We start from the raw sequence: 14,052 nt of genomic DNA, 5'->3' as shown, positions 1-14,052 counted from the left end.
TACAGTATGCAGTTACATTACATGATTTTATGCAATCTAAATCATTACACATCGTGCTCAAGTTACTGCAATTTTTCAGCAAGCTGCAAAAATTGTTTACAGTCAACTTCTGAATGACCGAAAATGCAAATGTTAAGTCCGGGGATGTAAAGGGGCTACTGTATTCTGCAGTATTTATCTTACAATTTGCTTCCTAAAGTATTCTTCAAATATTTTTGAGTAAAGAGGAAGGAATTGGAGTTGCCTGCACCAACAAAGGATGCAAGATAAAGGAAACTGATATCTTACCTTTAACCATTTGTCGACACATTTAGCGTGAAACTCATGGTTACATGGTAATACTCGAAGTAGCTGCCTAGACTCAAAATCACTAAAGCATACAACACACCTAGGAGGAAACAAGAACAGCATTAAAACCCTTAACACACGACATATGGAATTTTCAGTTGGCAAAAGTCAACTTAATAAGGACTCAGAAGCAGCTCTTACAGGGTTTGTTCAGATTGGTGATTTTCTGGATTGAACCTATAGGACGGAAGGTGCTCAATATCGGCTTTGGTGAGTCCACGAGGTTTGGCCTCTCCTAGCCTCTCAGCAAGGTTTAGTAATGCCTAGAAAACCATTGAGTCAGCAAGTCAGTGAGTCGGCTCAAGAATGACCAGTCAAAACAGAGACTGGGGAAACAGTTCAGACCCAGTAGCACAAAAACCGACACACACGGTTGGGTGGAAACCAAAAAACAAAGGATTCTGTATTAAACAAAGTTATAAATGTAACTTTGATTTCAATAAAAAGAAAAAAAGAAAAGGATGGGTGGAGTTTTTTGTCCAGGATTCCAGAAGACTGGATAGCTCACCTCGTAATTCTCCATTTCCACATCATCCACATCCAGGTCCAAACTGATCGCTGGCCCCACGGCAGCTGGAGGCACGGGAAGCATAGAGCTGCATAGAAAGAATGTTCATACGTGAATAAGCACCATCCCACCAAACAGGGACACTACTTTTCACAAGAAGATACAGACTATTCTGAACTATGGGCATGCATGAGTTATGTTTACACACGCAAAGGATTTCAATGATGTACAGTACATGTGTATAGAAGTGACATCTATAATCTATACGAACAACCAGAAACATTTCCACATTATTCATTTTCAAACCGTTTTTAAATTAAAAGACTGAAATCAAAGTGAAAATAGGAACTAATGGAATCCTTAAAATATAGCCTGCGCAAAGTGTGAAGAGTTACACGAATATGATCCTAAGTGATAAAAATGTATAGATTTGTGGTTTCCTTAAACTACTACATTATGCTTTGTGAACACGAGTCGCATATACTTTGTCACAAAAAGTAAATTCTCTGATATGATGGCTACATCCCAATTGACAGAAGCTGCACTGTCATGGGAACATAACTCATTGTCTTATGGATTTTCATGTATTCACGTTAATATCCCGGCCATTTTTTGGGCCCAAGTACAGTCATGCTCTGCTTCACGACAGGGATACGTTCTGAGAAATGTGCTGTTAGGCGATTTTATCACTGAGAGTACTAACATAAGGGTGACCATATTTTACTTTGTTAAAAAATACAAATAAAAAAAGAGGACATCAGGGGCAGGATGCAAAGAGAGGAGTCAAAGCAACACAAATATTCTCACAGAAAGTATTCTGACAGAAAAACCAAATGTCAACATGAAACATAGCAAAATTCCGCTTTTGGGCATTTTTAGGTCCGAAAAAAGAGGACAAATCCAGGGAAACACAAAGTAACTTAAACAAACCTAGATGCTATAGTTTACTGTTCTACAATAGAAAAAGTACAAAGTACAGTATAGAAAATACATGTCATAATTATCAAGAATTAGATATTGCACATAATTGTATGTGCAACTATATGACTTGCAGTAGGCCTGTTTACACCTGCAGCACCACAAACACGTGAGTAATGCACTGCACCATATTACTAGGCGATAGGAATTTTTCAGCTCCATTGTAATGTTACGGGACCACCGTCATACATGCGGTCTCTCGTTGACCAAAATATTGTTATGCGGCTCATGGCTGTACAAAGGACCAATTTAAGGGATTAAAAAATCTGCAGTAAAAAAGGCTTCGACTGCTACTCACAGGAAGTATGGCAGGAAACTTGGATAGTAGGGAGGTGGAGGAGGAGGGGGAGGCAAGGGCTGCTGTAACCTGTATCTCTGCCCATTAACACGTCGTGGCAGAACATGAGGGTATGGCTAAAATGAAGGGCAAGACCATTAATACAACCAAATTCCACCAAAACCAAAAGTCTAATAAAAAAAATGAAAGGTTCATTTATTACACTAAAAATTTACATATACAGTACAGGCCAAAGGTTTGGACACACCTTCTCGTTCAATGTGTTGTCTTTATTTTCATGACCATTGGTAGATTCTCACTGAAGACATCAAAACTATGAATGAACACATGTGGAGTTATGTACTTAACAAAAAAAGGTGACATAACTGAAAACATGTTTTATATTCTAGTTACTTCAAAATAGCCACCATTTGCTCTGATTACTGCTTTGCACACTCTTGGCATTCTCTCGATGAGCTTCAAGAGGTAGTCACCTAAAATGGTTTTCCAACCGTCTTGAAGGAGTTCCCAGAGGTGTTTAGCAAGTGTGCAAAGCAGTAATCAGAGCAAAGGGTGGCTATTTTGAAGAAACTAGAATATAAAACATGTTTTCAGTTATGTCACCTTTTTTTAAGTACAAAACTCCACATGTGTTCATTCATAGTTTTGATGCCTTCAGTGAGAATCTACCAATGTAAATGGTCATGAAAATAAATACAACACATTGAACGAGAAGGTGTGTCCAAACTTTTGGCCTGTACTGTATATCATGAGACTGTGATCATCTGATACAAGATCAAATTATTTGGAACTTATTTATAGTAGATGCATCTGTGTAGTTACCACTTTATCGAAAACACAGATGCATAAAAATTCTAACAAAAATCAATCTTGACTGTCACTGTTCATGAAAAACTGGTGTCATCTCCAAACCACTTCCTGTAAAATACCTACCACTCCGAAGGGCAGGTCCTGGTGCAGAGGGTCTTGAGGGAGATACTGAAGGGGGACAGAGGGGGCCATTGCTGGTGGGTGATGGGTCGGAGGGTAAGCAAATCCACCCACAGGGTGTTGCTCGCCTCTCATTTCCACTTCATTTTCTACTCTCTGCAGAGGCTGAAAGTGGAAGTTGTCATTACAAATGATGCATTGCATCACCGTTTTGGTCATATTCGTAATTTCAGGACACCCTATAGCAACAGTCTGTTCTAGGTAATGTAGCCAGAGTGAAACTGTCAATGACTGAAAACTCATTTCTTTTAACATGTTCATAAAATTTTGTTTCTATAAACATGTGAGTGGCACTTGTAAACTACGTTAAGAGAAGTAATTCACTCACAATTGTGTAATTAAGATTAATAAGCAATGCATCAAATATTATTTAATAGATGAATCAGCCAGGGTTTTATAAGTGTAACAAGTATGTTATAACATTAAGACTATAAAAAGTAAATATATGCTCAGTAAAACATGCTGAAAGTAAATGTTCTCAAAGTATCTGGAAATGTACTTAAGGCATTTTTAGAGCCCATTATGTCATGAATACATGTTGATTCAAGGGGCAAGAGAACAACACAGTGACGGTACATTCTGAGTCAAAAGCAGAAAGTCATGAGGGGATTTTAAATTTCCCGTGTTTGTGCCATTTGCCGCCATAAAATTCCATAAATAAATGCCAGTTCCCAGGTTGGGAACACCTGATTTACAGACAAATCGTACTTACAAATCAACTGCCATAAAGCTTATTATATTAAAAAAATTAGGCTAAATGCAGTTGTACGTAATAATAAATGCACACACAAAACTTTGCTACGCTTGTGAAAACATTACGCGGCTTCAGCAGTCTGTCGGCTCGAGGTACAGTACAGCACCATATGTACAGTAAAACCTTGGATTGCAAGTAACTTGGTCTGCGAGTGTTTTGCAAGACGAGCAAAATTTAATAAATTTAAACTTGATAAACAAGTGAGGTCTTGCAATACGATGATTACGTATACGCGTTGTCTGCCAAGCATCGCGTGATCACAACTGAGCCGATGGTTCTTCTTTCTATCTTTCTTGCTGCAGGATTGTGGGTGATCGTTTGCCATGCTCGGTCTCAGTCGGCATGCCTCACTCGTATACTCAAAGTTTAGTAGAAAAGCATCACCCAAATAAGGGTGTAGCAGTGCGAGCTATGAATCTGTTTAACGGTAATGCAATGTTCCCACATTTCCGCAAAATTTAAAAGAAGGCAAAAGCAACTGTCATGGGATAGGTTCCTTGGTACAGTCGCACAAAAAGAAAAAGATTCCAGTGAGCCAACAGACAGATAAGGTAAAGTGAAGGTTAATTTGTTTTATGTATTTTTACTTTATATTTTGTATTAATCATTTATTATCTATGAATATTTTTGGGTTGTGGAACGAATCATTTGAGTTTCCAAATTATGCTCACAAACCAAGGTATCACTGTAGTTACTCTTCTTATTACTATTTAATTATTATTAGGTACTGTATTATTTTTCCGAATTACTTACAAATTCGACTTAGAGGTAAACTTAGGGAATGGATCTCATTCATAACCTGGGGGATTGCTTGTATTTTAAATTTTTTTTTGGTTGGAATTTTATCACGGCAGGTATAACATGTCTTTGCAGGACAGCAGATGGAGTACTCACCATGCGGGGGTGCTGGGGCTGCAGAGGGACGAACTGGCTTATGGGAGTAAGGTGAGGTGGTTGATGGGGGGGCACTGGTGGTGGGGGGTGCAATATAAAATGCTCACTGGAGATCAGAGGCGGGAAGGCTTGGTAAGACACTGGCAAGTGCTGCATTGTACAGGCTTGAATCAGCTGCGGACACAAAATGACACAGACGTGAACAAAGACATATTTAAACTCTTTGATGTCCCTCCTAATTGCCGCCTACACTGGACGGGCCATCTCCACATTCTCTAAAAATATATCTATTCACACATTCATCACAAAGCACAGATAAAAGCACATTTACATATGTGCATTTGAGACCGTCTGTGAAAGACAGCTGGAAGGACAAACAACTACAAATCAGTGATAAGAGAAAACAGGGTTACTGCCCATAATGGCCTCCATTAAACACAATTCTATTCAAGCCACTTTTAAATGAATATCTTACTTTTGTAAACAATTTCACAGCAAAGCTACAAATGTTAAAATTCTTTAACAGAACATCCCCACCAGTCAATTACCCTGAAAGCCAATTCTGGTGGGGTGGGGGTTGCGGTAAGAATTGCCTTGAAAATAAATCTATGGCCAAGTTGTTCTGGTGTTTAGAAGGGTGCAGATACACTGAAATGCACAGGCAGATTAATCTGGGGCAGCTGGATGAAGGAAGTAACATCTAGAGGCAAGACACTACTGGCATTTTACAATCACAGCAGAATTTCAACATTTCACAAAATCAATGGTAGAAATTGCAATACAAAACATTTTTAAAACAGGCAGAAAGTTTGGAATGATGATTTTGAAATTTGGCTATAGACTATTTGCTGATTTTTTAGAATGGAAACTCAATTTATAGAATGGAAAACGAAGAAGTAAAAAGAAGTGAAAATTTGTGAAATTGGAAGTCATTAAACAGATGTCTTTCCTTGCCCTTATCAGATATTTGTTAATTTGACCTTTGTTTTAAGTCCTCATTCCCCCTAAGAAAATGTTTTTTTTTCTGGTCAGAAGAAGTATGTAAACAAGTTAGTTAAGTATGTCACCATTACTGTTTTATCAAAAAAATAAGCTATCAGCAAAATATGAAGTTAAGTCAACATTTTTGCTGCATTTGTAGTAAATATGATTTCCAACAGCGTGCCACCTATATTACAACTCAGTCCGCAGCCTAGTTGGATTTCATATTATTTATGTCATGTTTACTGTATTAGTAGCTTATTGCCTTTTGTTTTTCAACTTGACAAGCAGCTGGAAGACTTGTGTTCTTACTACAGATTATCACGTGTCAAGTTTTCTACCCTGTATGATTATTTCTTGTTATTCACTGAAAACCTCCACTAGACATTCATTAACAAATTCCTAATGGAATCGTTTTTACACATGATGGAGCTGCTTGATGCATTACAGAGGACTTCATTAATTCTCAAACCTGGCTAGGATCCTGGACAGTTGATGGGAAGGAGCTGTTGGTGGGGGAGTGGTGGTAATGTATTAACTACAAGAACTTCACTGACATACTAGCACTTCCTTGTCAAACTCACAGGAGGAAGAAGGCGGCAGAGCAGAGAGTGCTGTCCGCTGAACATTACCGAGCATGCTGGGAGCTGCTGTGTGTTGCACCCTGGGATAGGCTGGCCGGTATGCAGGGGGAAACCATGTGTTGTCACCGTGGTAACTGTGTAAGATATCGGGACCGGTCCCTGGTGCATCTGGAAAAGAGGTGCACAAAAACACAACTCCAACCGAATTTCTGAAACCACTGCAGTCACACAGCATTCCCTTATTGTTTAACAATATCTTTAATATTGCTGACCGCAGCTGAAGCAAAATGTATTATTGACTAACCAGGCTCTAGAAATGGCTTATAAAGTAGTTTACCAGTGTTACCAATGTAACCAAATAGTTACATGGTCAAACTCAACTTCAAAATCCAATGTTATTGTTCCCCACAGAATAACCAAAAACCTACATAAACTATAATATGAATAGTTTGCCAAGCTTCACTACTTGGATTATCATGAAAAGATGAACCAAAAATTTTTTTTCTTTTCTTTTTTTTGTTATTAAAAATAAGCTTATTCTCATTTGCTACATTGGACATTTAACAAACAAATTTCAGTAAATTAAACCCACCTCTCCATTTGTCAAACTCCACATATATATTTTCCTGTCTTTCTGGGAAGTAAGATATAAACTTCCCATAATCTTCTGAAAAACTACAGATTAAAAACAACAATCTGACGGGGGTGTCAATCTCTCCCGGCCTCCCGCGACCCCAGATAACCAGCTGGATGAGGATCGTCGACAGTCTTTGAGGGCCATTAAAAATGGACACCTGCAGTATCTTGTTAATCTACTCTAAATCTCAGAAATACAAATATAAAAAACTCACTCTGATAAAAAAGGGGCAACAACAAGAACTATATTTTATAATGTTAATCAAATATTAACAATTATTCTCATTCCCTACCTAAGGAAAAACCCAACATCTCAGAAATGAACACATTTTCATTTATAAAACCAGCTGAATATCTACCCACAGGCAGCAATTTTAGTGACAAGCAATTATCACAAGATTCAGCCTTTTCTAAAATAGCTTTTTTTGGTAACTGACCACATCAGACAAGTAACCCACTATCAATATCTGACAGTGATTAACCAGTGATTACCGTAGGCTTAGGCTACACACAAAGCAAGATAACAGACACTTCAATGTAGTTTTAAAAATTCATGGCTATTATAAGTGCGGTGTTTCACAAGTGTTGCCCGTTGCAGTAATAGTGTGCTCCCTGTTCATGCAAGTCAGGAAGCTGGACGTTGCCACATCACCACCTTCCATCTTCCAGTTAACAGCAGACTGTCAGCTGTTCAAGTGCAACCTCCTGCCTGAAATGTTGAGCTTCCTAACTCATGTGCATGGTTGAACAAAACATGCGGTTACCATTGTTAATTCCTTTTCAAGATAAAGGAAATTGCAGACAGCCTTGATAGTCCAGCTAAGAATTGCTTTTGATAAATTCAAAATACAAGATGCAAATGAAAGTTCTGAAACACAAAGAGCGAGTCCATACACTGCATCATATTAAACCTGGTGGATGACTACAAGACAATGCCTGCAGAACATCAAAAGTCACCATAGAATTATAAACCAAATACTCGTAAATAGCACTCTCATTCATATTCACGTTTTCCTCCAAGCTCTTAGATGCCATGCAAGTTTTCTTGAGCTTTCTTACTTGAGGGGTTCTGAACAGGAGTTGTTTATTCACAACTGATTTTACATTATTGGTTGAACATATAACTATGAATTCTATTTTCCACTCAAGTATTTGCCCTATATTATAATCATATGGGTACAGCCTCATTCTTGACAATGCTCTCCGAGTAAGGAAACCCAAGGTTTTTCAGTAGGGGAGGGAAACTTAAACCACAGATAATTCTCATTACTGGAACCTACCAGTTTGGAAATCACTGTAGGAAAACAATAAATAAGCTGGCCACCGCCTTGGAAAGCCTTACCTGCTCGTGAAGATCCACCATGATGGGATTCTGTTGAGGCGGGTGTGGGGCAGGGTGGAGCATTCGTGGCGGTACGCTGGTGTGACTGTACAGTCGGGACTCATCTACAGAAATCTGCTGCTGATGCTGTGACAGGAGAGGATAGTGGAAGTTCTCACCCTGGTGCAGGAAGTTGTGCAGTACAGGTCTGTCTCTGCGTCCCCACTGCCGTCTCACGGGAGGACTAGAGGGTCCAGAAATGGACAAAAGGTGTTTGAATGGTCAGCAAAGTGCAACGCATTTGATTATCTAACACGCTGTATAGGTTTTGTTATCAAAAATGATAAAACCAAGATGATAAACATACAGCCATATATGAAATGAAAATGTTCTACAAATATTTCAAAACTCTTCATCCAAATGCAAAAGCACAGAAGGAAAGGAACAATAAATGGTGACATTCATCACTGTTGTAAGGACTTATTTCCGCAAGACAGGAAATTACACTTGGTTACAGTGCCATGGAAAAACATAAAGAATAAAATGAGCGGTTTTCAAGACTAAATATTTGAACTACATGCTGTTAGACAAATAATGAATTCAGAGGACAGCCCCATCACTTCTCCCACACCCGCCAAACCTCCACAATTTTAGAATGACTAAAAGAGGGTACAGCTGGTCTTGAGACTTAAAAAAATATATATCATACATGTAATCATATGTTAAGATGTCTTATCTGCGATTTACACCAACATAAAATCTCAGTTTGTGAGATATTTCATTTAAATTGTTGGTCAAAGTTGTATTGTATTATATGACTCTATCTATGAACTATAAAAATTAATTTAGATCAGGACCTTAAGAAAGAGCACAGCTTCAAGTATGCTAGAAACTTATTTTAAAATACTGTTTTGTAACTACAAAAATATTAGCCATGGTCACCTTGACAGTCTTAATTTTAGATGAAATGCCTATGCCATGCAAATCACAGTGGATAAGTATTTCAGATTATTTTACTTAAGTGATAGATAAATTTGTTGGTTTTAAACAGTAGCCAGTGATGAGTTACTAAAGTAATTGCTATTGCATTACATTTTTTCAGTACAGTTTGAAAACTTCACAGGCTGGGTCAGCCACAAAGCCAGGCCCGAAAACAAAGGGTGTGACCCCTCCCCCTCAATTTTTTTCCTGATCAGACACACAGCTAGGCAGTAAAATTAGGTCAGCAAAATCTACCAAGAGAGGGATGTATTGGTAGGGTTGCCAGACCCCTCATGAAATTTGTTTCTGGCCTGGGCTGGGTGGATTAAAAAATAATAATCAATATAATGACAAATTTTTCTCATCTAAGTCTATGAGGGAACACTTAGAAATGCTTTGGCTTTTAACGGAAAACAAAATTTAAAAATACAAATGAGCTAACGGCATTCTAAATTCTAATTTCCCTCATTCATTTTGCAATAGCAACAGAAAAATAAAATCTTAGTAAGGCTTGCCGTCCCTAAGGCGGAATACAGTGGGACACTATGCTAAAAATAAATGTACTTGCCAATTTCCACTCAGAGGCACGTTTTCAAGGAGGGTCATACTCTCACTGAACTCAATCATAATGTGGGCACAATTCAGGGGTGTAAGCACAAAAAAGGGTGTGAATTGCAGAATGCTTCGTGTGCGTCCCGGTTTCAAATCAAACCAGTTGCTAAACAGTAGAAATAGTGGACGTGCATCTTGAGTACCACTATACGTGGGTCTTCCTTTATACTTTGAGTCAGCTGACATTATGTCAGAAAGCCTCCATAGATCTATAACCCAGAGCTATACAACTGGTCTCACAAAAGGATCAAAAAACAATCGCTGGAAATATATATTACCTACAAAGGTCAACACTGATAATGTAAAGATCTGCAATCCTCAATGTATAAAGCTGTCTGCTGTTTTTGCTCTGATTCTATTTCACAAACATTTACACATACCTGATCCATATAATTTCTCATCATAGGGTGACTGAACAGGTACCTCGGTCACTTAACAGCTCGAAAGCTGTGGCGTTTTTCTGGTCCTACCTTGGTCTAGTATTCATATTTAGCCAGGTTTCCCAAGTTAACGTCTTTATGGGAAAGAGTCAGGCATGTCAATGAAATGGGGTGGGTGAGTTTTCACATGGAGGATTCAATATGATACACTCAATGTTTTATTTTAAAATTGTCTGCTCCTTCATATTACACACTGAAATATCCCAAATAACCCAAACAGGCAATTCACAGTTGCACAGAAATAATTTTATATCCTGTAAATTAGGAATGTGGTTCATTGCCTCCAAGGCAATTCAATTACGATTATTGTGGGAGTGATTTGATGCATCCGAAGTCTTTGAATCAAATCGTGATAGAAATTAATTATTCAATTATCTCAATAACCTAAATTTAAACCTTTTCTAACTTCGCTAAAAAAAATCACAAACATGGAAAACTACACACTATTAATAGAATAGAAAGAAAAATATGGACTGCCTGGGGTCCCTGAGGACTGGGTTGGGAAACACTGGTCTAAACCATTAGCCGTGCTGGGGCAGGGTTGAGGTTCCCAGCGGTGAAACCTGTCGGCACAGGTTAGGTGAATGACGTTACATCACTTTTTTATTCTATGGGGAAGATCAATCTGCAGGCCAGATTTCATAACGAATTATAAACATGTCACAGGCTGGTACTTTGAGACCTCATAAGTGGTGAATGAGCCGATGAAATCCCTCGTCCTCCAGTGCAGAAAATGGATGATCGTCCCATGCAATTATCTCCATTATTTTAGTAGTTGTGTCTTTAGCTCAGGTGCTGCCATCAAGTTTAAATACTGGCCACAACTGACACCTTTTGTCATGCATCTCTAAGGCTTACATTACTTTTTACTTACCTAGCTAGCTACCTCAGAGTCTTAACCATAGTTACAGCAGGTAGCAAAAAAATATTACTTTTTTGCGTTACAAAAGAGGGGCATGTCCCAAAAGCATCAAAGCAGAAAGAATTTAACTGTTAGAGTATAGTTTGCCTCCAAAAGTGCTGTAGCTCAAAGATCAGGCAGTGCTTACTTTACTAATCAGCATTCCTGTGGCAAGGGAAAGGGGTGTATTGCACTCTCGATATCTGTCTTGCTGAATGGCTGTGAGATATGGATGCTACCCAGTGACCAAAGATAAAGACTGCACTCTTTTGGGACTGTCGCTTAAGAGAATCCTTAGGTACCACTGGTTTGACTTTGTGTGGAATGAGTGGTTGCTAGAGGAATCCCGAATGAGGCACATTACCTGTATCATGATCAAGCATCAGTTACAGTACTATTGCCGTGTGGCATGTTTCGCTGAGAGTGATCCGGCTCACAGGATCCTCATTGCTGAGGATCCAAGCAGCTGGACCAGGCCAAGGGGACACCCATGTAACACCTGGCTGTGACAGATAGATGGTCACTTCCAGAGGGTGGGAATGGACCATGTATCAGCCTGGGGAGGGATGCCAATCTGGATCCCGGCTAGTTTCATCATGAGGTGGGTGTGGCAATGCACTATACCAGTGCATGCTCCTCAGCCAGACCTGATTATCTCACGTCATCCTTCTTTAAAGCACTGTACTATACATGTCTTCCTTTAGCATGTGAACATGAGTAAACACAGCCACAAAGCAGGAGTATCTTTAAGGAGGATTCTGCCCCCTGAAATCAATAAGAGATTCTGACATTACAGATAAATGCAGTTGAATCGCCATCTTAATAATCAATTGATCACAATGCATCAGTGCATCTTAACACCCTTACAATAAATTATCGCAAAAACTTCTTTAAAAAGGAATCAGTTTCTAACATTGTTATTTTTTCTCTAACTAAAGCATTTTTGTTCCCCCTTAACGTGCTCATTTCTAAGCAAATTCCATCCTTTTAGCAAACCATGAATGATATCATTACACATGATTAAGGCCTGCATGCATGTTAGGGATGGAGCAAAGGTTACTTGTGCCTTGTTACCAGTCACACAACAGGTCAGATTTTGTTCATCCCCCTGGTCTCACAAGCATAACCTCCCAGGATCAACATCACACCCTGTTGTTGCCCTTCCCAAAACTTGCAGCTTATGTGTATTGTGTGAGTAAGATCTGCATTTATATACATTTTCCACAAAGAGATATTACACATTATATTTAGGCTAGATACATGCACAAACATAATGTATCATAATAAAACCTATATAAGCATAAGATGTACAATCCTTCTCAGCATCCTTTACTAATAGGATCCTCACAATGATGTTTAGGAAGTTTATTACCGGATGAATTCCATGTACCCATTTAATTGCAGCTTCCCCTTAGGTTTACAGTAGACTGGAGCCTATGACCCCATGCAGGATACACCTTGGCTGTAATACTTGTACGTTGCAGGGCCTTCATTTACTAACACACTAAAGGCAATTTAGAGTTGCCAAATCAACTGCAATGTATGCTGTTGAACTGTAAAAGGAGTGTCACCATGTGACAAGCAACATGACAGCCAAAATACTATGTGAATAAGCTAACGGCGCAGAAGGGAAATAAGTAAATAAATGATCAGTGCCAAGCATCAAAGGCCGCGATGACTCCAAATATGAATTCCTCATAAATACCTCCCGAATATCCCACAAATTAGATACATGTTTTGAAATATTGGCTAAAGCTGATTTATGCATTTACACAGAAATATGAGCATGGATTTGAATTATACTGCAAAAAATTATCCTATAAAAGTATAAATGGCTTGCCGATAAAAAAAAAAAAGGATTACGGACGCACAAAAAGAATCCTTTCCCTATTAAGTGCTACATCCGTTCGTCTTATGGTATTTTAAAGATTACGGAAAGACATCTCCTGTTTCTAAGCTAGACCACTTTAAAATACTTAAACGTTTTTTTAATAATCATATTTGTATTACCATGACAAATTACTGCCTGTAAAAAATGCTATGCACGTTGTAAAGAATGGGATTTTCAATTTTATTTACCAGATTTTTTTTTTTTTTATGCACAGTATCTACAATTAGTAATGTAGGGGCAACCAGTTTCTGGGGCAATTGGGGTTAAGGGCCTTGCTCAATGGCCCAACAGTGAAACCAGAGATAGCACCAATCCCACTAATAGCGGGTCAATACCAGCAAAAAATGCTGAATTGGATATAGGTGGACAGGGGAGAAAGACGACAAACAAATTTTCCATCAGAGATAGGTCTACCCTGAAAAACCACAAAAATGTTCAACACTGTACTTACTAATATGATCCTCACAATGATGCCTAGGAAGTTTATTACTGTCTGTTTCCCATCCATCCATTTTATCATCTCTACTGTAAACAGAAGTCACGTGGTGGCCAGTTCAGCAAATCATGAGCATCAAAGATGTCAGCCGTGTGGAAACAGAATAATCCCTTCAACACTTGCACGTTTGACATTCGCGGTTTTGGCTGTAAGCAAATTGGCTGTGAACAATGGGAATATTTTTGGAGTTTGCCAAAAGGTAGAAGAAACTCACAAACAGCATGCAAGCCAAAAACAATACTGAAAATGATCTGGAACACATGAAATCATCTAATACGGAAATATTAGTAATACTTAATATCTATTAGAATAAGTGCATACCATGTCTTTAATATTTAAAGTCTTGGCTTCAACACAAGTCTTAGTCTTGGAAACCAGCCTCACAAGGAGCTGTCTTTGTGACGGTGGAATCTTGCATTTCTCACGGTAACTTTTAAAC

At 38.6% G+C, this 14,052-nt stretch overlaps 1 protein-coding gene across 5 annotated transcripts in view; it reads right to left on the bottom strand.

Moving 5' to 3' along the window:
- Positions 1-14,052, bottom strand: part of rnf44 (ring finger protein 44) — a 31,188-nt gene that overhangs the window by 5,898 nt on the left and 11,238 nt on the right. For 4 of the 5 annotated variants that reach the window (XM_049029121.1, XM_049029123.1, XM_049029122.1 and 1 more), the window contains 8 exons: positions 8,314-8,536; positions 6,336-6,503; positions 4,771-4,944; positions 3,066-3,227; positions 2,133-2,248; positions 857-944; positions 490-611; positions 289-388 (listed from right to left, as the gene is read on the bottom strand). In XM_049029121.1, the coding sequence (XP_048885078.1) occupies positions 289-388; positions 490-611; positions 857-944; positions 2,133-2,248; positions 3,066-3,227; positions 4,771-4,944; positions 6,336-6,503; positions 8,314-8,536 (1,153 nt within the window). The remainder of the gene's footprint in view (positions 1-288; positions 389-489; positions 612-856; positions 945-2,132; positions 2,249-3,065; positions 3,228-4,770; positions 4,945-6,335; positions 6,504-8,313; positions 8,537-14,052) is intronic. The other variant, XM_049029126.1, reaches the window with a different exon arrangement.

This window comes from Brienomyrus brachyistius, chromosome 10, assembly GCF_023856365.1.
Source record: "Brienomyrus brachyistius isolate T26 chromosome 10, BBRACH_0.4, whole genome shotgun sequence".
Lineage (NCBI taxonomy): Eukaryota > Metazoa > Chordata > Actinopteri > Osteoglossiformes > Mormyridae > Brienomyrus > Brienomyrus brachyistius.
This window is presented reverse-complemented; position numbering and strand designations above follow the sequence as displayed.